At 42.2% G+C, this 24255-nt stretch overlaps 2 protein-coding genes across 3 annotated transcripts in view; one reads left to right on the top strand and one right to left on the bottom strand.

Moving 5' to 3' along the window:
• Positions 1 to 2301: 2301 nt before the first annotated feature.
• On the top strand, positions 2302 to 14465 carry CUNH1orf100 (chromosome unknown C1orf100 homolog). Its single transcript, XM_051186387.1, has 5 exons — positions 2302 to 2421; positions 10152 to 10247; positions 12431 to 12603; positions 14122 to 14239; positions 14373 to 14465. Exons 1-4 carry the CDS (start codon positions 2324 to 2326, stop codon positions 14229 to 14231), a joined length of 477 nt encoding a protein of 158 aa, XP_051042344.1. The 5' UTR covers positions 2302 to 2323; the 3' UTR covers positions 14232 to 14239; positions 14373 to 14465.
• A 5375-nt stretch (positions 14466 to 19840) lies between these two features.
• Positions 19841 to 24255, bottom strand: part of Adss2 (adenylosuccinate synthase 2) — a 28202-nt gene continuing 23787 nt past the window's right edge. The window contains exons 12-13 of one of the 2 annotated variants that reach the window (XM_051186384.1): positions 22571 to 22720; positions 19841 to 20959 (exon numbers count right to left, since the gene is read on the bottom strand). In XM_051186384.1, coding sequence (XP_051042341.1) covers positions 20907 to 20959; positions 22571 to 22720 — 203 coding nt within the window. In that variant the 3' untranslated portion in view covers positions 19841 to 20906. Of the gene's footprint in view, positions 20960 to 22570; positions 22721 to 22748; positions 22899 to 24255 lie in introns of those variants that run through there. The other variant, XM_051186385.1, reaches the window with a different exon arrangement.

Raw genomic sequence — 24255 nt, forward strand, 5'->3', positions numbered from 1 at the left:
TGCTATTTTCTAAGGCAAGATCATGCTATACCACAAACCTCCGGCATCGTTTCCCAAGCACTGGTATTATACCACCAGGCCCAGACAACATTATTTTTTTTTTTTTTTTAACTTTTGTGTGCGTGATAGAAGTCAATGCTGGTTTTAAAATCACTTTTAAACCAATTCCTCAGAAAGCCTGTCTCTATTAGGAAAAACTGCTCAAGTGTCTGACACTGGAAAAAACACCCAGGACTTCTGAAGCAATCTTATCTACCCCTACAGCCTTGGGTTGGGGGAAAATAATAAAGTATAAAGCAGGAGTACTGTAGTACATGAGTTACAGTCTGTTCCACTAATCGGGCAAAGGCCTAAAGATTTAAATAAAAGACAAGACAGCGGGTCATTCATGCAACAGAAATGCCCAGATGCCATTTATTGAGGGGAAGGAGCCGGCTTATATACTGACTCACAGCACAGTGGAAAACAATCAAGGGTCAAGTGTGCAAGTTCTCAGGCTTAGTTCCTCCCCAGCAAATGTGTATTAGCAAATTAGGAAGAGTACCAAGAACTACTCTGGTGCAAGATGTTCCCGCCAACAGCTTCAGGCTTGCTCAAGGTGCCTCAGGGGTCCATGCAGGGCCCTACAGGATGCAGTTGCAGGACTAAGAGCAAACGTGGGTCCCATTTTAAATGGAGTGATGAGAACAGACCAGCATGCATGAGCCCTGGGCTCAGTTTCTAGCACTAAATAAGTAAGTGAGGTGATGGGTGGGCCTCACCAGGCAACCCCAAGGAACCCTGAATATTGGAATTGAGATGACTGTGGCAATATAGACGTTGTCTCATGACACTGTCAAAGGAAAACAAAAGACTATTCAAGAGAATAGATGATGAAGCTTCAAACATATAAATATACTCATACATGCATTTATAGAACACAAAAATAGGTGTAATTGTGGATACCTTAAATATCATAGCATTATTTTTCTGAGAATATTATGCTTTTAATTAAATATTAAAATAATATTAAATTAATTAATTTAATTAATAAAAATTAATATTAAAAAGTGTTTTATGGCCAGGCATTGGTGGCACATGCCTTTAATCCCAGCACTGGGGAGGCAGAGGCAGGCAGATCTCTGTGAGTTTGAGGCCAGCCTGGTCTACAGAGCTAGTTCCAGGACAGACTCCAAAGCTACAGAGAAACCCTGTCTCCCAAAAAAAAAAAAAAAAAAAAAAAAAAATTAAAAATTTTTAAAGAAAAATCTTAAAAAATATAAATAAGTAAAAGAGGCCATATGCCTTAAGGTGGCTAAGGATAAAGAGAAAGATGAAAACGTGGTCACAGTCTCAGGATTTCCTTCATAGGTCCCCACAGCCTTGCTCACACCGTAGCTGAGACACGCCATCAGCACAGGTAGCCAGCGGTGGGGGAGTGCATGAAGAAATGTGGACATGAACATGACATAAAGACGTGCAGAACCACACACAGCAAAACGGATAGAACTGGATGGGGGGCATGAAGTGAGCCCAGCCAGACACAGGGAGATAAGAGCGAACGTCCCTCTTAAAGAACCAAAGTTGGCCTGAAAGTAGAATAGAGATTGGGGGTGGGGTGGGGGGATGGAAAGAGTGAGGGCTAGATGTGATCAGCACACGCTGTATGCATATATGGAAAAGGCACATTGAACCTCATTAATATGTGCAGTTAGCATATATTAATTAAAAACTTTAAAGTAGGTCTCTTGGAAAAAGATACTGTGCAGTAAACAGGCTTCTTGGGACATATCACCGACCACTCTAATTATTACCATGTAATGCTATTGAGAAATTTCAAGTTGATTTGAAAAATCCACTGAAAGGTAAGAGAGAGCTGGCAGGAGCCTGAGGGTGAGTTAAACTTGACTATAAAAGGAAAAGGAAAGGCGGGGCCTCACGGACACTTTCCCCAACCCGTTCTTCCGTTCTTCCTCGTGATTATTTCTCTTTCCTCCTGGCGCCTTTTGAGTAGTCCCAGCTTTGTTTTGGCTGAGGTCTCTTGGTGCTCCGGGATGCTTTGGTATAACTCAGGTATTAAGATGGATGATTCTTGAGTCTGAGGATTCTAGCCCTGGCTCCCTTGTAACTTGCACAAGTTACTTCACATCCGAGTATAAGTTTTCTTGTGAGGAAAATAGTTACAGTCCTTTGCAGACCTTCCTCGAGGACACCACTAGTTAAAGCACATTACCTGGTACATATTACACAGACTCACAAATAAAATCATATCTCTCATTTCTCAAGCATGCCTTTAAGTCACAGGGCAATAGCTAATTCCTGGAAATGTGTGTGAACTTGCAATATGAAATTTCACTCCATAACTCTTTTCAGATTCCCATCTATCATGACAGCCATCCGACTTCGAGAATTTGTAGAGCGTCGCCCAGTGGTTCCACCCAGGTAACGTTTTCTGGAAACCACCAGGGCTGGGGAGGGTACAGACCCTGCCCTTCTCCAAACTCCATCCCAGGAGAAAGGAAGATGGAGAGAAATCAAGTCTGGGTACTGCATTCACCTCCCTTCCTCCCCTCTAGTCCTCGGTCCTTCTGTGTATGGGTGAGGTCATTTTGTCTACCATAGGCTCATGTAGGAAAAGTGGAAACAAATTTTTGTTGGTGGCTGCTCTGGGGAGCTCTTGTGACTATCTCTGTATCCTTGTCCCCCACTTCACACTGCTTTAGTTCCCTTTTCACAACTTCCAGTTTCATTTGTTTACCTTCATCTCCTAACCATCTCACCACTAGATTAATAGGTTAACAGGCAGCTCTTACTGCATGTCAGCATTAGCCTTAGTCTATGTCATTTTATTTAACCTTCACAATTGTTGTGAAGGAAGCTGAGGCATGATGTGGATAAGTGACTGTCCCAATATTTCACAAGTCACAACTAGCAGAGATGGGACTTGAACCCTTTGGTCTGGCTTCACTACGGTTTGCTCTGTTTGGGTTAGTCCCCATTCTAGCATGAAACTTTCTTGCCCATCTCTGAAAATCACTTCCATAACCTCTGCCTGATGGTGGTGACTATGACCCTCTATGCACTGTCGTTGAGTAAACTAGAACAAATGAGGAAAAGTATTTATTGGTGGTTTGGCTCTGGCCACTGACAGAACTTGGGTCTGCCCTTCTGCTGTTTGCAGACACATAGTTCCAGCTTCTCCCTGCATGCCCAGCCCTGAGGGCTAGGCCAGTGAGAGTGACTGGCAAACCTGAGTGGGTACCTAATAAAAGTTAGTAATTAAGGCTCAGGAGTAATCTTAGTGACCACATAAGAGTCTTACAAGAAAAGTTCAATTAGAGACAAGTGCTAGCCAGTGTCATCCCCAGGCTAGACTGAATGCCTAGCCTGAAAAGATTCCCCAAATGGAGGAAGGTCAGTGTGGTGTGGGAGATCAAATACACAAGGTTTGTGTCAGATTTAATTGCCGTTTTAAAAGGTCAGTTGTGAGGTTAGAGAGGAGACTCAATGGTTAGGAATACTTGGGCTTTCCCACAGGACCAGGCTTTAGTTCCCAGCATCCACAGGGCTATATCAACCTTGAAACCATCTGTAACTCCAGATCCAGGGAATCTGACGCCCTCTTCTTGTATCTGTGAGCAGTGCACGCACATGGTACACAGACATACATGCAGGCAAAAAGCGCCCACACATAAAATAAACAACATCAACAAACAACAAGGTGTTGTTCAGTGGTAGAACATGAGCTTGACATGCACAAGGCATCAGATTCAATCCCCAGCACCAAAACAAACAAACAAATATTGTGGAGGTTTGAATGAGAATGCCCCCAGAGGCTCAGATGTTTGAATGTTTCATTCCCAGTTAGTGGAACTATTTGAGAAGGATTAGGAGGTGTGGCCTTAATGGAGGAGGTATGTCACTGGGCTTTGGGGATTCAAAAGCCCATACCAGGCTCAATCTCTCTCTCTCATTGCTTGTTGCTCTCATATACTGCTTCAGTGCCCTGTCTGTCTACTTCCCATCACGATGATTACGGACTAACCCTCTGAAACTGTAAGCCAGTCCCAATTAAATGCTGCCTTTCCTAAGAGTTGCCTTGGCCATGGTGTCTGTAAGACACAGTTGGTATGATGAATGAAGTATTGCTGTGGTAGGCCTGGTCATGTTATTTGAGGGAATATGGAAGACTTTAGGACTTTGGACTAGAAAATCAGTTGAAAGCCTTAGGGGGGTGGGGCTTAGAGGGCCATCCAAGCAGGAGCATGGAAGACAATAGTGCTGAGGGTAATTTTGACTATGGAGACCCAGCTCAACAGCATTCAAAGAGGAAGAATATTAATAAGTGGCCTCAGACCATTCTTGTGATGTTTTGGCAAAGAATTTTGGCTAAATCGAGATTTGGATTAGTGATGTCGGTAGAGGAGATTTCAAGACAGCCTAGTGCTGACTGTATCATATGGTTTATTAATGATCATCTTTCTGCAGAAAAAAAAGCATAAGAGGGGCAAAGAGAAACACAAAATGTATAGTCTGAGAGAAGGAGCACTAGGGGAGCCTAGTAATGTTGGAGCCAAGTCCTGTGCCCAATGAGATAAAAAGTTTAAGGACAGGCCTAATTCAAAATGAATAGAGGAAATGGTGTCCTCAGGGTAAGGACCCACACAGTTGAGCTTCCATGTTGTAAAAAACAAAAACAACCAAAAACTGAATTAAAGAAAAACTTAAGCATCAAATGAAACCATCAACAAAGTTTACACAAATGTAATGCAAGGAGTGGGACCAGGTTCTAGCCCCAGAAAGAAGAACTTGGCAGCTTTGGCCACGTGGTTCTAGATTTAGAGTCAAGGATATAAGAAAGAGGCTGTGAACTCCTCCTTCGTGGTTAGGAAAAGCCACCAATGGCCAGGTGTGTAGCAGAGGAGTCCCTGTGTGGAAGCCCAGAGAGGCCATTGCTGGAAGCTGTGAAGGTAAAGCCTGGATCACATTAGAGACTCCAAGATGTTGTCCATGCCAGAGTGGTGGGACACCTTCCAAGAAGAAGTGCACACAGGAAGAAGGACCAGCCCAAGAAACAGAAGCTTGTTAGAGTCAACAAAACTGGAGGGGAGTGGGATACATGAATTCCATCTAAATCCTTGGACATCAGACAAGAGAAACAGAATGTGGAGTTTGCCCTGCTGGCTTTCAGTCTTGCTTCGACCCACTATTCCCTTACTATGCCCCTGCCCCACTTACTCCTTTTTGGGGTGGAATGTATACTCTGTGCCATTGCAGTTGGAAGTATATGATCTGCTTTTGATTTTACAGGGGACTACAGTTAAAGAGTTTGCCTTGAGGCTCAGAACATGCATGGACTTTGGACTTTAAAAGTGTTGAGACTGTGAAAGACTATGGGAACTTTTGAAGTTGGGCTAAATGCATTTTGCTCTATGATATGGCCACAATCCTATAGGGGCCAGGGAGTAGAATGTGGTTTGAATAAGAATGGCCCACATTGGCCAGGCAGCTGTGGCACACGCTTTTAATCCCAGCACTTGGGAGGCAGAGGCAGGTGAACGTCTGGCTTGAGGCCAGCCTGGTCTACAGAGTGCCAGGACAGAGAAACTCTTCTTCAAAAACAAAACAAAAAGGCTCCCATAGGCTCAGATGTTTGAATGCTTGACCCCCAGCTAGTGGAACTGTTTGTGGGGACTAGGAGGTGTGGCCTTGTTGGAAGAAGTCTGTCATTGGGAGTGGGCTTTAAGGTTTCAAAAGCCTATACCAGGCCCAGTCTCTCTCCGCCTCCTGCCTGTGGACCAGGATGTAAGACTCTCAGTTACTACAAGTTGCCTTGGTGATGGTATCTGGTCACAGCAATAGAACAGTGGCATGCAGACACCGCTGCAAGGTCAGCTCATTCTACCTAGAAAAACAGAAACATCTGACAAAGACATGACCTTTCAGTCTCCAGCTACATGTGTCTCATTATTCTTATTCTGTTGGTCATGAACATAGTAGCTTTCGTTCTTCTTTTACTGATGAGCAAATGGAACCTGCCCTCCCATTCTTTGAGGAGATACGGGGCCAGTACATCCTGGAAGGTGAGAGGATGCACTGGTGCATCTCCCAGCCCCATTTTTAATCTCATCTTCTGTATTAGCTCACATCCTTAGCTGAGATACTTAGCCCCAAGCTTCAGTTCAACAATGGTTAAGTGACACCACTGTTGTTAGCGTGTTGTCTAGATGTGGCTTTCCTTACCAAGAGATGAACTTTGGGTGACAGTGCAATACCCCATCAGAGCCCTGCAGACACCGCAGAGCTCCCTAACAGCTCTTTTGGTTGAACCAGCTTCCCCTGTCCCTTTTGTACATTAGCTCTGCTTGCTAACTGCCTAGAAGTGGGAGAGTCATAAGGTCCAAACAAAAATAGTGCCAAACTCCTCTGGAAAACAAAACTCACACATACATTGTAGATGGCTCTGAGTAAGACATGGAATTTAGGGACTGAGTTTGCTTCATGGCTTTAGTATTCACTGGCTGTGTGGTATTCAGAATGGCCACTTAGCCTCTCTAAGCCTCTTTTTACTGTTATAAAACAGTTATAAAAGCAAGGAGTTCCTATTCACCTCATAGGTGCCTGAGAATTAAACAGGATCATATCTTTAAGGCTGGAGGCCCAGCACAGATGACTCAGGCGGGCTCAAGATGGTATTCCTTCTGGCAATGGTACTGCCTAAACAGAAAACACTCCTGATCTCACTCATGCATATTGTATGCTGTCTATGGCTGAGCCCAGATCCTGCTCTGGTTACAGTCACCCTCCCAGGGGACAGATCCACTCTCGTATAGATTAAACCCACCTCTTCAGGCAGCCAAGCTGTCAGGGACGTGCAAATAATTCAGTGGGACCAGAAACAGCTGGCTCACCCATGCCACCTTCGGAGAGCTTTCTAAGACTGACTCAGGAATCTGTACCCTGTAAAAACAGAAGCCTGGCCTGGCACATGGCACTCACTCACATTCATTCATCCTCTCTCTCAAGCTGAACCTCCAGGAAAGAAAGCTGGGCACCTATAGCAAAGCCTCTGGCCAAGCTAGATGCATTTCTCCTTGAACTAATTAAAAACAAGCAACAACCAGCAAACATAAAAACCAACCAACAAATAAACAAAAAGCTTCACTACTTTAATGGCTGAATTAGAAGCTTTCTCAGGTTCCAGGTTAAGGTCACATACAAGAACTTAGAAAAACTCCCCAGAGTCAGGGGGAGCTGGGCAGGATGCAGAACACCTATAACCCTAGAACAGAGGCAGAAGCAGGAGGATCATGAGTTTGGGGTCAGCATGGACAGTGCAGTGAAACCCAATTTACTTTTTTGTTTTGCTTTGTTTCTTGTTTTTCAAGACAGGGTTTCTCTGTGTAACAATCCTGGCACTTGCTCTGTAGATCAGGCTGTCTCTGCCTCCCAAGTGCTAGTATTAAAGGTGTGCGCCACCAACTCCCAGCGAAACCCTATTTCAAAATAAAAATAAAAGGGGGCTATGACTCGGTGGTAGAATGTCTATTTAGTATGTGTAAAGCCCTGGGCTCAACAGACAGCACCGACAAAGTGGGAAAGGGGAGTGGGGAGCAGGATAGAAGAGGAACAGAGAAAAGACGGAAGGAAAATGAGCTGTCTTTCTACCCCAAAACCCACTTCACTCAGCCTGCTCTCCCTGCAGTGCTCACTTTCCTACCCTCTCTGCACCTCTGCCCAACCAGCCAGGGGCCTCTTCCAGGGACTGCAGTGGGTCACGCTACTGGAAACCAGGAGAGATGGTTCCATTCTCAAAGCAATGACTAGAGCGGGGTGAACTTCTTCCGTGTCTCAGCAGGCTTTGCTGGACAGAAGATACTGGAGATCAAACAGCCTGCTGCAGACAGCAGCACAACCCTAGAAACCGTGTCCAGGATGCCTGTGACTCCTCAGAAACTTGCAGCTTGGCTCTAGGGGACTCCTACAACAGAACTAGAGGCTTGCCTCAGAGACACCTCCCACTCATGCAGTAACGACATTTGTTCCCTCTTCCTGTGCCAACTTCTCTCTCCTCTTATGACTTAATCCTCAGCTGTAACTCAGGCCTTGGTCCATTATCCTAGCCACTAGACAGGCCCAGACACCCTGTGGTTATTCAGATAATTAGAGCTCTCTGAGGTCTGTTTGCACAGACAGAACTTGCCCTGCCCAGCCAGACCAACCCTGACCCCTGCAATCATTCAGATCTTAAACGGTCCCCAAAAGTCAGCATGTTGAGGGCCTGGTCTCCTGCCAGTAGTGCTAAGGAGGGAACGCGGAACTTTTAGAGGACGGCACTCCTGCAAGGATATGCTGTGTGACCAAAGCAGCAGGACCAATTAATTGGTCACAGACTGAAACCATGAGGCACACAACCTTTCTTGTTAAGCTGAGTTATCTGACAGGTGCTACAGTAATAAAACGCTAACACATCCACACGTACTCTACTCTTAACTATGACTTAGTCTTGGCTTATGTGACTTCCCTCCTCTAGAGTTACTTCTATGCAAACCCTAGATACCAGGCTCTCTGTAGTTTCCTACCAGCTCTTCCTCCAAGCCCTGTCAATAGGTTCCTTTTATATGCTAATCTTACAGCTTTCTCGGAAGGATTTTTGGATTTCACTCTCCATTCTATTCTGCCTCAATATTACCAATGACCTGAGGTCTCCCCAAAACCCCACCTCCTAAAGGTTCTTCCACTCCCCCGTAGCACCACCCTAGGGGCCAAGGCTTCAACACCACAGCATTCCAGTTGTACAAACATATCTCATGCTCACACCCCAGACACACATCTTCTCAATCCCCATGGGGATGGCTCATATTATACTTCAAAACTACAACCAAGATGGTAGCATATACTGGTAATCCCAGCACCGAGGAGCTGAAGCAGGAAGATGGTGGTAAGTTCAGGGCCACCAAGGATAAAAAGGCCTGTCTGTCCTTCCTCACAAGTCATCCCTCTGAGGTGAGGCTAGAATCCTCCTACCTAATTTACTATTACCACATGCCTTGACATCACAGTCCTATATGATCAACTATTTCAGTTAAGTGAAAAGCTTCCTATGGAATTTTATAAACATTTCAAAGGTTTAATAATAAGGAATCCTCATTTTTTTTTTATTCCTACATTTCAGCAATTGCCAACATCTATTTCGTTGACTTAAGGATCGTATTGAGTGTGTGTATGTTCCTGAGTATATATGTATGCACCACATGTGTACATGTACCCTCAGGGGTCAGGAAAGGGCATCAGATCCCCCAGAACTGGAATACGGAAGGCTGTAAGCTGTCAGATGTGGGTGCTGGCCACTGATCTGGGTCCTCTACAAGAGCAGCCAGTGTCCTTAACCACTCTTAACTATCCCTCAGCCCTGTCATTGACTTTACATACTGTCTCCTCCCTCACCCTCCTTCCCTCCCTCCCTTCCCCCTTCTGTCCCTCTTTCCCGTTCTCCCTCACCCTCTTTCTTTTCCTTACTATTTTGACCTAATACATGGCATGCTAAATATTTCCTTATGAATCGTGGAAATAAATGACATTCTATTACAGGTTTTAGAGGTTATTGGGAAAGGGAGCCCATCCAATACTACAAGCTCAGGTCTGATGAAAAGACACATTTTTTTGGTTTTGCATACATACACAATTTATTATTATTGTGTATGTATGTGCATGCTGGTGTATGTGGGCATGCATGACACACATGTGGAGATACAGGACAACTTTGTGGAGTCAGTTCTCGCCTTCCATCCTTCCATGGGTTACAGGGATTGAATACTGATTGTCAGGCTTAGAGGCAAGTGCTTTAGGGGACTGACATCTTAATGGGACCCCCCCCCTTCACATCCTTTTGATGGGTGAGCTAAAAGCACTCACTGAGAAGTTTATCCCCACAATTAGTGTAGCTCTCAGCCCTGGTCAGAGAGATGTCTTTCTGCAGTGGGTGGCAGCGAATAAGCAGAGAAGACACTTGTTATGACTACCAACCAACAGGACTGAAAAATCCCTGGGTTTCAGTTGCTTGGAACAGGGCACAAAGTCCAGATAGATTAATTACCTATCACACACCAGCTGGTACACTTCTGTAAGGGACCAACTGTAATGACTGACCGCTTCTTGACTGTTTCTTCCAGTTTATTTATCACTCACCAAGGAAGGGACATCAAAGGCTATTACCCTGGGCAACTGGCAAGACTCCATTTTGGTAACAGCGTGAAGAGGGCTCCAAGGTGAGACACACCCCTAAATTTTAATTTCCAAGAATGTCATCAAAGCTAAAATGATAAGTAGGGGAAAGTGGACCTCATAATCTTTTTGTAAAAGATTTTTTTAAAAAATTTGTGTGTGTATATGTGTATGCATGTGCGTATGAGCACAAGTGGGTATGAGTGCAAGCACCCATGCAGGTCAGAAGTGAGCTGCCCCATGTGGGTGCTGGGAACTGAACTCGGGTTCTCTGTAAGAACTCAGCTACCTCTCCAGTCTGCAGCTACAGGACCTCAACAGTAGCAATAATATGTTTATCTCAAGTGTTACCTAATGGCTAGAAGAGGGGTGGAAGGAAATATGCCAAACTATTTAAAATGTTGGGACCTCTTGGCTTGGGTTTCCTGGGAGGGCTTTGGGTGCTGAAATCAAACACAAAGCCTCAAGTGTGTTAGGTATGAGTTCCGCCAGGGAGCTACATCTCTAGCACTGACAATATCTGGCTTTGTTTCATTTTCACAAATAGTAATATTATCAGTACTCTGTATTCTTCTACCCTTTTCTCTAGTTCACAGATCTTCTCAACAGAGAATATCTATTTCCACAATCAGTAGTAAATATAGAATTTTTATTAAGACATCTATGGAATTTAAGAAACAGTATGAGTTTAGAATTCCAGATTGGCCAAATAACTTAAATTTACTGGGATTCAGTTTCATTCTCAGTAAACTTATTTGATTAACGTGGTTCCTTCCTTTCTATATATGGCATACACACACACACACACACACACACACACACACACACAGTAGCCATAGACATGCTGACCTTATTTCCTGGTCTGGAGAGGCTAGAAACTCCAGGAGGTAAAAGTGTCAATTTGAGAAACTTGATTTAGGGCAATTTGCACCTTCTCTGAGTATGTCACTCCCAAATAAGAGTTGTAAAATTCTAGGGCATATTAAGCCCTCAGCATGACTATAGTCATTTGAGTTCTTCATCTACTATTTCAATTTCCCTTCTTTTCGTTAACTTCCATCTAGTCAACCTCCAATCATCCTCATGCGGGGTGGGAGTTGGAAGGGCACCTGTATTTAGAGCAGTGCATAGTCTATATTTAAATTATGAAACTGGAAGCAGCTTTGAGGTCATCCTGATACAGTCAGGAATACAGCAGAGGAAGGGCACATCTCTGGCTCCTGCATTTATTTATTGTGGGCCTTCATTCTGTCACAATGCACATGTGCAGTCAGGGAACAATTTTCAGAACTCAGTTTTCTCCTTCCACTGTGTGGGTGCCAAGGATCAAACTCAGGTCACTAACCTTTACTAGATGAACCTTCTCAATGCCCCGAGTAACATGTCTCAACCAAAGTCCCACAATTACTGTAAATGTTAGGTTTAATTTTTAACCCATAGTTTCTGAGTTCCACTTCAAGGCTCTTAGTACTAAATCAAGTGTTTGCTTTTGTTTTTAAACCTGGGGTAAAGTTCTCATTTTGTTACCCAGGCTGATCTCAAATTCAAGCTGAGCTCAGGTGCTTTTCCACCATAGCCTTTGGAGTCACTATGCATGACTTAATAAACTTTTCTTAGAGCTAAGTCTACTACTAGAAAACAAGAAATGACAGCTGCCCACTGTCAGAGCTAGACATATATATATATATCATTATTTAATGCCTTGTTGGAGGGGATTTTTTAAAAACATTGAATATATACAAGGTGTATCTTGAGTTTACATGCCACCTTTGTGGGAGAGGCTTGTCTACCACTTCTGGTGCTCCCCTACTTTTTTCAACATGAAGGATGTTCCCATTCTTTCTATTAGCACAAAAGTCCCTTTGACAAGCATTCTTAGTCTTTGTTGACAGCTTTAATCGCTAGACTTGCTGAGACAAGGTCCCAGGTACCTGCCACCTAGTGTCCTAGTGTACTCATATCCATGCCTCAAGCCTGCCATGCCAGCGAATGGATACTGCCAGGAGTGATGAAGGTGTTGGCCATTACATTTTGATTTCTTGCTTGCTTTCATCTTTCGAGGACAGTTGGGGAGGAGCATGGGAAGGTTACAACAGTTCTACAAAACACCAAGATGCACTGGTGTTTAGTCTAGCCAAAAGACTGCACTGGATCCTAGATTGCAGCTCAAGAGAAAATGGACTGATTCTCCAAAGGTGTTCAGCAAGCTACTTTTGTTCCCATGCAGACCCCTCATAGACTTGACAATTCCACCCAAGAGCAAAACTCCATATCAGCCTCAATTGGACCAGCAAACCCTCATTAGATACATTTGTTTTGAAAGATTGTCAAGGCCTGTGCACACATGGTATAATGAAACAACTTACCAAAGAGACTACTCCCTGCCATTTTATGAAACTGGTAAGCGCTATCAACTTGCTGACAATAACCTTGCCATTATGGCAAGATTGGCATATCCTGGGGGCTTACTACTGCCTTGAAGGGCATGACTGGGACCAGTGACACTGGGGCAGAGATAGACGTGCAGATCAGGGAGCAGAAAGAAGCTAGAGGGGAATCTAGGGCTTCTTCCTTCCTTTCTAGCTCCCTGTATCTGAGACCAAAAGGGTGAAAAGTCTTTAATGTCCTAGGAAGCTGACTAAGCACTGGAAACAAAACCTTGAGTGTAACCTGGTGTTCCATTAGGGAACCTTTCTTTACATTCTAGTTTAAACGTCTATAACAATTGATCATTTATACCACAATTCAGAAATTCTAGACTCCCCTTGTAGCATGTCTGTATGCTGTGGCCTACGTGAGGATCCTGAGGCGGACAGAGGTGGTCCTGGGTATTCACACAAAACCCACTTAAACAGAACACGTCGCCATAGGCATTGGTGCTTTTGACTTTGGCTCATTGAGTGATTTGCTGAGACCTTCTAAATGAAAGATCCCCCAAATTTGTGCGGGGGTGTGGTGTGGGGTGTGGTGTGGTGTGTCTCACACTGTGGCAGGCACATATTTAGTCCTTGGTGTCTCCCTGGGGTGAGTGTTGCTATTTTAAATAGAGGAAGCCAAGTTTTCAAGACCTGTCATGAACTAACCCTAAATCACACAGCCAGGAGGAAAGGGGCAGAATTCACATCCAGACCATGTTGCTCTCCAGCATGGTTGGCCTTGAAGCTATACTGTCTCTGTCACAGCCAAGTGTCACCTGTGCTTAACTAAGTGCTTAACAGTTTTCTTTACAAAGAGTCAAGTCCCTCTCTTTTTACTGGAAAACAGGAAACTGATGACTCAAGCCTGTAATTCCAGCCTCTCTGGAGGCGGAAGCTTGAGGACTGAAAATTCAAAGCCAACCTGGGCTACAAAACAAGTTTAAAAATGACAGGGTTGGGAAGGATTTCCTCTGTCCCCAGAGAAGACAGCTGTAGTCTGGAGGGATGCCAGAGTCAGTAGGGAAGAAATGTCCATGCTGAAACCCAGGTCCTCAGAGGACAGCAGACAGCAACATCAGGGCATCAAGATAAAAATCAAATGAGTTTTTCTTAAATTTTGATATAATCTAATAATATGCCTATTAACTGGAAACTTTAAAGAACCTTTTAGTCCCCCTTTCTACATTTTATTTTAAAAGTTTTTAGTTGCATCCTTATTTGTTGTATGTGTGTTCACACACGAGCATGCAGAGATCATAGAACAACAGGTGGGATTTGGTTCTCTCTACTATCTGGAGCAAGAGGATTAAACCCCATTTGTCAGACTTGGCCGTAAGTGCCTTCCTCCACTGACCATCTCCCTGGCACCCATATTTTAATTATGCCTCTTTAAATGTCTTAAGTTACTTTATTATTGTACACAGTTGCTAAAATGATGGTGTATTAAAATTGTAGAATAAGTAGTCTCCAAAACAAATCACTAACTTTTTCTAAATTTCAGGTTTGGATCATAAATTGGGCACGATTTCATCAAATCCTAGACCACTTAATTCACTACCAGAAGTCTACTGTTGTGAGAAGAGAAACAGCTTTGCAAGAAACACTTTTTAAAATTAAATGTAAGCGTGGTATTTTAAGAAAACAATTTGGGGATTTTTTAGTGAGTAAATTAGCGGTAACAGCACTATTTTTAAGTGTGTATACAGATGGATCCTAATCCTAAACAAATTTTGTGTTGCAAACTCTCTTCAGGGAAAATTGGTCAGGAAATCAAGATCCAGCCTTGAGAACATTTGACATCTGTTGAAGGGGGCTAGCTGTGTATTACAGCACTTGTCTGCAACATCACATGAAAGGGAAAATAAAAAAATATGTTAATGTCATAACTCGTCATAAGCTTTTAGCATCTTGTTTCTGATGCCGACGAACCTCTAACCATCATACCTTCTCAGTGAGTGCTCATACATGGGATCATAGATTATACAGTAACTGTATGTGCTTATATTTATGCCATTATTACATGTACACACACACAAGTAGAGAGAGGAAGAAAGGGAGGGAGAGAACCAGATGGAACTAGCCAAGGAAGAAGAGTGGGAGACAACTGTAGGTCTGTAGGGATTTCGGACGAGTGAAGAGTGGGAATTAATGGAAACCTGTTTCAGGATTAACAACCTTCTCAACAAGAAGCCTTGATAACTAGGCATCAACTCCTCAGGAAAAGAGTTAAAGGGTCCCAAAGAAAAGAAAGGACCCCAAAGAAAGAAATCCTGCATTCTGGTTGCTCAGAGACACTCTCCATCACCCATCAGTTGGCTTCTTACTCACTGCCCCAAAGTAAAGCTAATAAAGTTTCTCCAAGAACACAGAGTTTCATATCGTTTCAGCTGCCTTAGTCTTTAACATGGTCAACTAAACATTACCAGGGCATTTGAAAACACAAGAAAGATGAAGGCCAAAATAAAACAGACTCCAGTCCAGGTGGAATGGAATTCAGGGGGTACAGGGAAAAGAAAAGGAAGCTAATGAAACAACTTGTATTGAAGAAATACAGTATTATATATAAATCGATGTTATGAATGTTATATATGCACATTATCCACAAGCTGGGAGCCCACAAAAGCCCATGAGGTTCTAGTCCCAGGCCAAAGCTCCAAGAACTTATTACTGGTGTGTTAAGTCCTGGTCTAAGTCTGAAGACCTGGAGGAGCCCAAATAAGGTACCTGCATTTCAATACTTGGTTCCCCAGTTGGTGACCCTGTTTGGATAGGTTTAAAGATCTGTGGCCTTGTGGAAGAAATATGCCACTGGGAGCGGGATTTAAGGTTCCAAAAGTCACATACCACTCCCAGTCTTGTCTCTCACGTGGTTATGGCTCAAGATGGGAGCTTTCAGCCACCATGCTTGCTTGCTTACCAGCTTCTGTGGAGGGAAGAGTCTGTCCTGCCCAGTCCTGCAGCCATTTAGTCCCAAATAAACACACAGAGGCTTATGTTAATTTTAAGCTGCTTAGCCAATGGCACAGGCTTATTTGTCTAGCTCTCTCATTTCTATTAATCTGTGTATCTCCACACAGTCTTGGCTTACCGATAATGCCTGGGCCTCTTGCTCCATCGGCAGCTACATGGCATCTCATTTGGGACTCTGTGTTACTCTTCCCAGCATTCTCCTAGTCTGGTAGCCCTGCCTATACTTCCTGCCTGGCTATATCCAGTCTGTCCATTGGGCAAAACAGCTTTATTCATCAACCAATAATAGAAATATATATTCACTGCATACAGGACATCTCCCATAAAGCTTCCCCACCAGGACTCATCCCTCTGTGTCATGTAACAGCTCATGATGGACAGCATGAGTTTCATGGTAACTTGGTAGCCTAAGGCCAAATATTCAGTCTCTATTATAGAGGCCCAGTGGCAAGCCAAGGAAAGCAGTTAGCCAAGAAAAACAGTTATTTGGAAGACGGGGTGTGGCTCCATGTTCCAAAGGCCTAGTCTGTGATTCTGGGCCTGCCAATGTCTCCAAACATCATCCCTATTTGTCACAGACAAATCCACTGGATCATGTTGCCTGATTGGTGGGGCAGCTTACAGAACAGCCTGGGCCCACTATAGTGCATTCTCTTGTCATGAGCCCAACTCAGAGCCATCAGCTTTTGATAGTATGCTGGGTCTGTGGAACTGGGGTTCCTTTATTTCAATCATTCGGGTTTGGCAAAACTAGCAGCTTGATCTAATGAGGAATAGGTTGTGTATAAATACAAAGGGGCCCAGTAGACATGATTCTGCTTGTGAACAAGGCCAGATGCAACAACCTAACCTTCCCTTTAGAAGGGCTTTCATTTTATAGTTTCATTAAAATTTTTATTGTATTTTATTATTTATTATTTTATTGTGGAACATGTATGTTGTATGCATGACATATGTGTGGAGGTCAGAGGACGACTTTGTGGAGTCAGCTCTCTCTTTCCATGTTTACATGGTTCCCAAGATTGAATTTTAGTCATTCAGCTTGCCCAACAACCTTGACACTCAGCCATCTCACCAGCCCAAAGGGTAGACCCTACACCACTGTACTCTAGGACATTTCACTGGGATAGACAGCCCCTGAAGTTTAGTTAGATTAATTACTCCCTGATATACAAATGTATTAGCCCTGAACTTCAAGTGGTTGTTACTTTTGCTTAGTGTAGGACAAACCAGCACAATCCCATGGTATAAAGGGTCAGTGTATCAGTGACCAAGATCCTTCCAAGGCAGTGGTGGTGCACACCTTTAGTCCCAGCACTCAGGAGTAGAGGCTGGTACAGAGGAAGTTCCAGGACAGCCAGGGTTACACAGAGATACACTGTCTTAGAAAAGAAAAAAAAAAAAAAAAAAAAAAAAAAAAAAAAAAAGGCAAACTGTAAACCGAAGTGGTGGAAATTGTTGGCAATCTATGTGTAAGGATTAAATACAATTTAAAGGCAAGGATTGGTTTAAAAACTTTAAAAACAATCAGACTTCATTGTCTAAGTGAACTTCTAGCTAAAAGAAACACCTAGGTGTTGAAGATACAGCTCCTAGGTGGAGATCTTGCCTAGAACGTTCATGGCCCTGGCTCCGCCCTTAGTACTGTCTGTGTGAAGCTCCTCACCCAAAGTGTGTGCTATTACTTTTCTCCTAGCTGCCCCCAGGGATCATGTGGGTTCTGGAGGAAAAGAAATGATTCCCCTTTGTGGGGACTGGCTCAGAACTGGCTGATTGCAGATCTGAGGGGGCATGGCAAAGCTTACAGAGATTGGGATCTGAGGTGGTGTGGATTAATTAGTGCGGAGTCTCATGGCTCTGAACCTGAAGCCATTCTTTCAATTCCAGAAGGAATAGAGAGGATTAAAGGCATGTACCACCACTGCTTGGCTTCAGACTTTTCTTAAGTGATTACCATAGAAAAGTACAAATTCATGTCCTAAGTCCAGATTTAAAGCAATTTAGCATCAATAATATACAAAATTTCTGGTCCTCACAGCAGCTGTCCCTGCTCTTATTGTCAATTACATTTTTATAAAACACACCCCACAATACCATAAATTGTTAAAACATTAATACCAGTTGTCAAGTTACCTTTAGTGGAGAACTTTGGGCACACTCTCATGTTTCATGGTCTCTATACTTCCTGTAGATTTATTTTCCTACTAGTTAGTTTTGTTTGTGGCATCCTTGGTATTTTAAAGGTCTGCATTAAAATAGCTTCTCAAGCCCCCCTCCCTCGGGTTCTTAAAAAAAAAAGTCACTTTTCCCATGACAATACCACATATGTTGACTATAGTAGCTTTGTAATAAGACAACTGGCAAGGTAGAACTTCTTGAGCCGCAGATGGTAGCACATACCTGAGAAGATCAGTTTAAGGTAATTCTGAGCTACCCGGTGACTTCCAGGCTAGCCAGGGCCATATAAGACCCTGTCTCAAATAAACATACACAACCTCTCACACTATCTTTTCAAAACTGTCTTATGTCTGCCCTTCTAATCCTATGGTTAATTAGATTAATACCAAATATGCATATTAACCTTCCCCTGCTCAAGTATCTTGTGCTCCTTTGGTGACTCTGGCTGCAGTCAATAGTCTACATTTTAAAATTTAGGTTTAAAGATGTGTATGCCCAGCACATGCATGTGAGTTTCCATCAAGGCCAAAAGAAAGCATCAGACTCCCAGACCTGAAATTACAAGCAGCCACAGTATGGGAAGTGAACTCCGATCCTCTGAGAAGGCAACAAGTGATCTAAACCATCCCCTAGCTTAGGTTTTCTGATTCAACAGTTCTGCCGAGGCATAGCTGTAACAGGCATTACATTCTACCTACAGGACTCTCACTCACATCAACATATTCTGGTTATTTGGCTGAGTGTCCCTCAGTCTGCTGCCAACCTCACCAGGCCCTTGCTAATTTGGTTCTATTTCTCCAACTCTACAGATTCTTTCTAGACTGCACCCTGCACATTTCCCCTCATGCTAATTCATCTGGTTAATGTTTAAGAATCTCTTAAGAGCCTTCTCTGGCCCTTGTCAGACATTTTGATTAGGTCCCATTCATTTCACCATGCTTCATTGGCGCATATAAAACCATTCATCAATGTTTAGCATGCCGCTGCTAGCATGAGTTTCAGTAAGACTGCACTTGCCTCTGCTACCACATATTCAGTACCTAGAATATGGTACATACAACCTTGCTAAGTGAAATTGTAAGTTATCAACAGTTTGAGAGACAGCTTTATTTAAGAACAGACCATCTCTCCTCATCAACTGACAGCCCACATTCAAAAATTAACTAAATTATCCAGAGAGGCTTAAAATCAGTAAATAACAGCAATTGGAGACATTTTGGGTATCGGAGGAAAAATGGCTTGTAACATGAAAAATGAAAAACTCAGAGACAGATATTGGGGTTCAAGCTGAAGGTCGGGGAAGCAAAGTATTGGTCCACTAGCTCTTACCACCACCTCAGGCTGAATGGGCTAACCCTGCTGCCTCTCCTCAGTGTGAATGGAGAATGAATGCTCCTGTCTTGATTGTGGCTGGAAAATGAATGCCTCCTACTGACTACTGAAGCTTTTATACCCCTCTAGTGCTGCAATTAAAGGCATGTGATCTGTTCCTCTTTCAGACTGATTCAATCTCATGTATCCCTGGGTGACCTTGAATTTAAAGAGATCGTCTCTTAATCCTGAATCCTAGAATTAAAGGTGTGTACCACCACCTCCTAGCGGGATTAAAGGTGTGTGCCTGACTTCTAAGACTTGTGGCTGACTTTAATTTCTGAATCCTCAGGCAAGCTTTAATAAATCATAAATATCACAATTCCCCACCTCAGTAAAAATGGGTTCATTACTGAAAATATGTATCAATAATACAATACTTACAGACAAGAATACAGATCTTCCAGTTTCCATGGAAAGAAGCAGGATTTATTTGGCATCGTTCTATTCACACATGCTTCATGGTTAGAGGTGGGCTGGTGGGATCACCCGAGTTTGTCATTTACTGAGTCTAAGGAAACTGCTCCTATTTTAGAATTTTTCGGAACCCATGTACTAATAAAAATTCTTTCAGTGAAAACACATTTAGATCCTCCCAAAGATTCTATTGATCTATGCCTTGCTTGTCCCCATGCACTGCATGGAACACCACCCTCCACACTAGAATTACTATGAACAGAAGAAAAACAACACACAAAGCATACTGGAAATATTTGGTTCTTTTTAATCAGCTATTGATGGTTATAGTAAAATAATTTCAAGTGATACCTAATTTAAACAGTTAATAGTTCATGGAAGGATAATCTACAGCACAATGTAAAGCCTAACTGTCAAATAATACCTCTTTATTTTCAAGGAGGAGAGATGAAGGCATGATCAAAATTATGGCTGACAATTGGCAATTAGGGTTCATGTGGGTACTTATGGGTCATTTTATAGATATATCAGCAGGCACAATGTTGAAAACCAACCCACTGTTCTTAGAAATAACAGTATACTTAAAAAATAAAAAAGGAAAGATATACATTTGAGCTCATATCTGAAAGCAAAGAAAAATATCCACCAAATACCACAAGATTTTTTTAATAATTAACATTAAGATTGCTATTGTAAGGAAACCTCTTCTTTTTGAACACTAAATTAAATGTTCATTGTATTAAATAATTGTAGAGAGAACTAAGTTCTGCATTCTATACAAATTAAAGGTCCCATGAACATACTCCCCCTCCCAACCAAAGCTCAATGTTGCAATAGTCTCAGCAAAAAATAGGCAGTTCACAATTTAAACAGAATTAATAGCATTACAAAAATTGACAGAACCCCTATCTTTTCATTTTTTTTCCCTAACAGCAAAGATTACAATGACAGAATTGAATGATCAGAATGTAAAAATATTTGTGCAAAACTGCATTAATTGTTCTCACCATCTAGTTGGGATAAAAACTCAAACACAATGACAATAATGAAGAAAAACTACACTGGAAGTTTTAGATTTCAAACAACAGGGATTGTACAGTTACTAAACATGGAAAGGAACTGTGTGTGGCACCATGAGCAGCAGGGGCAACAAATGCGGCGGCCACGTCAGCTGAGAAGCTGGATGGGAGGGCGCCAGTCTATCCACGACAGCCATCCATCAGAGACTGCAAACCAATGCCAGCTTAAAACTCACTTCAATGTCTTTATTCTTGAATTTGCAGATAATAGAGAAATGCTTAAGTATTTTCCCTCCCTCTCAAGGAGCATCTCCTGCCCTGCTGGTAGTCCTTAGAAGAGCTGGATCATGGACTCTCTGGATTTCCCTACACCAATCCATTTAACTGGAAAACAAAACAAGAGAAGAGCATCAAGTCCCTTGTGACATTCAGCCTTGGGATGGAAAGAGGAGTCCTGCTGTGTTTAAAAAGTAGAGGTTCACAAAGTAAAGTGTCAGGTTTTGCTCCAATGTCATTAATCAGTACTATGCAGGATTGACATGAATTTAAGTCAATATTATTCTTAAAGGCAGAAATAATTAATACTGAATATCTTTGATCTCAAAAACGAAGTAGAACTATGGGTTAGATAACTTAGTATATAACAAAAACATTTTAAGGTGGACTAAGGTATCCATTAAGGTAGATTTTGACAATCAAAAGGGTCCCTGGGGTATTCTGTCAAGAATTCTTCCATGGGGGGGTGGCTGGAGAGATGGCTTAGTGGTCCAAAGTATTTGCTTCTCTGGCAGAGGAGCCTGGTTCAATTCCTAGCACAAAATGGTTTCTTTAAACCGTTAACTCTTGTTCCTGGGGATCCATAGCGCCCTTTGCTGACTCTGTGGGCACTGCATGCATGCCGTGCACATACATCATCTATTTATATTCCAAAAACTGTTGACTAAAAGCCATTCACATACATGTTTGCTAAGTCTGAAATCAGGCTGGGAGCAATCCTAGCAATCTGAAAACAAGAACCATGTCTGAAATGAGTCATGAATAAAAACAAAACACAACAGAGACATTGTAAGTAGATAATATGTTGTGTGTGGAAAGTACCTCCTACCTACTTTTTCTTGTCTCTAGTTCCCCTCAGTGTAAACAAAAGGATGAAAGGAAAAGGCAATCATGTAACAGAAAGGCCACATAACTTCATCATGCCTAACCCTTGCTAACTTGTTTTATGTATGTGTTATATCCATTTTTCATTCTTTGGTATGTTTTTTGTTGTATTTCGACAGGGTTTTATAATATAGCCCTAACTAACCTAACCTAGCAAGCACTCTCAGGAATTCTCCTGCCTTGGCCTCCCAATGAGCAAGGACTACATGAGTAAATCAATTTATTCATTATTACTTCAAATTTCTTGCTAATGAGGTAAGTTGCCCAGTTTTATGTCAACCTAACACAAGCCAACAGCCACTAGAGAGGAGGGAGATTCTCAATTGGAAAGAATAATACAAAAAAATGACTGAGCCACAGGCAAACCTATAGGTCATTTTCTTAATCAGTGATTGATGGGGGAAGGCTGGGCAAGCCAGTAAGCAACAATCCCCACAGGTTTCTGCCCTGTTTGAGTTCCTGCCTTGAATTTCTTCAATGATGAACAATAATATGAAAGAGTAGGCCAAATATACTCTCTCCTCCCCAAGCTGCTTTGGTCATGGTGTTGTGATACAACAATAACATGAGATGTTCTATTTTATACTCTATCACCTATCTCCTAATATCTCTCCAAGACTTCAACTCTTAAGAGCAGCTTAGGCCAAATGATAAAAACAACCACCACAACAAAGAAAACATTTTCTGATGAGGGTAAAAGCCATAAAAGAATTATTAATCAAGAGGAACGACAAGAGTAAACACCCCAGAGGGGAAACCGAAACCAAAACCAAAAAACATAAGACCCCACAAACTAACAGAAAAATAAAAGACAGCTGCTCATAAAGTGTTTACCTGGTATTTGAAGCTCATCTTCAATAAACCGAACATAATTTTGGGCATTGACAGGGAGCTCCTTAAATGTCCTTGCATTAGATATGTCTGTGTTCCATCCTGGGAAAGTCTTATACTGAACTTCCACTTTATTTAAGACTTCTTGGTTTGCTGAAAGTTAAGAAGTATATGTGTTTATGGAACACAGTGCCTGTTAAATGACTTTGTTTTTTAGACATGGTTTCTCTTCAGTCCAGGCTGGCCTTGTACTCTTGGCAATTCTCCTCCCTTCAGCCTATCCAAGTTCTGGAATTATAAGCACGAATCACTATGCCCAGTTCGAATGACTCTGACAAAAGAAGGTTCAAGGACACTTATCAAAATTCTCAAAACCAGATGTGTCAGAATTTAGAGTTTCAGACCATTAGAAAGGTGAACATCAGCACACACCCCCTTCAGCAACATGTTTATATACTCTAAGTGGAGATAACAGTTGTAACATCAGTTCCAGTGGCTGGTAAATGAGCTGTTTCTGGAACATTTTCAATTTCTATACTATTAATTGTGTGTGTATACAAAGCAACTTGACAAAAGGCTGGTACATCTTCAACCCTCTGAGAAATCTACTGTGGGATGGGAATTTTCTTTATTAAGCCACCTAATAACTTTCTCTATATCCCCTGCAGGGATCTGCAGTGATAAGAAGTTCCTCAGACTGTGGACATGGTGAACAGTATGGTACAACTATTCAGCTTTCCCTCTTCAGAGTGGAGACTCTCAAGAATGACTGAGACCATATACCAGCTAGAGAGGCTTGTGGAAACATACAAGGCTTTACAAAACATAAAACCAAATGATACAAGGTCAAGATAACCAATGGCCCCTAAAGTAAGAATCCATAGTAACATTTACACTCAAAGGAAGCCACGAGGCCCAGAACAGCAGTCAGCTAGACTAACTGTACTACTGCAGTTTCTGAGAGCATTATAGAACACCTCTTGGATGAAAATCTACATCTTTAAGTATTTCTGGAGGAATCTAGCCCAAGTCAGCTTAAAAATACAAAAACAAAAATCATAAATTTCACAAGTTTCTATTTATGAGTTCTTTAGTATTTTAATAAAAGGAATTTGCTATATGATTATGATGGATCTTGCCATGTCACTGTATTTGATTATACTATTCTTTGGTACTGGAGCTATATTAAAACTCTTAAAAGTAACAATATCCTAAAATGTTAACAGATGCCTGTTTTTCTGTAAGAGAAATTGGAAAAAATGACAGAAAATTATTCTTCACAAATGTCTAGTCTCGAGGTCATAAAACTTCCCAGCCTTCCAAGTTTCATTAAGGTTGTCAACATTCCTTCAACTAGCATTTCCATGGTGTTTAAGGAAAACTAACCTGAAAAATCAGCAATTTCCATTTCTAAATCTAGAAGTATTTACTGAACTCCTGATTTAAGTGAGGAAATCGTGACAAGAAGGCTTCAAAAACTATACTGCCTCAAGTAGGCATTTCCTTCACCTCTAATCTTCAGACACAGAGAGAGGTTAGAAAAACCCATGAGGCTTGAAGGATGGAGTGAGTTCATGTACTGAGAAAAAATAGTTCACAAGACTCAAGGGTCTTTTCTTTACCCTTTTATTCCCAAGGAAGAGAGAACTCCTCTATGGAAATCATTCACTTAAAAATCCTTTCTCCCT

Source organism: Phodopus roborovskii, unplaced genomic scaffold, assembly GCF_943737965.1.
Source record: "Phodopus roborovskii unplaced genomic scaffold, PHOROB, whole genome shotgun sequence".
NCBI lineage: Eukaryota > Metazoa > Chordata > Mammalia > Rodentia > Cricetidae > Phodopus > Phodopus roborovskii.

Excerpts from the sequence above, each read along its gene's own strand:
- CUNH1orf100 (XM_051186387.1), top strand. The coding sequence starts at position 2,324 with ATGAAATTTCACTCCATAACTCTTTTCAGATTCCCATCTATCATGACA. Across the intron at positions 10,248-12,430 it reads AGCGTGAAGAGGGCTCCAAG|ACCCCTCATAGACTTGACAA; the intron begins GTGAGACACACC and ends GTTCCCATGCAG. Across the intron at positions 12,604-14,121 it reads CCTGCCATTTTATGAAACTG|GTTTGGATCATAAATTGGGC; the intron begins GTAAGCGCTATC and ends TCTAAATTTCAG.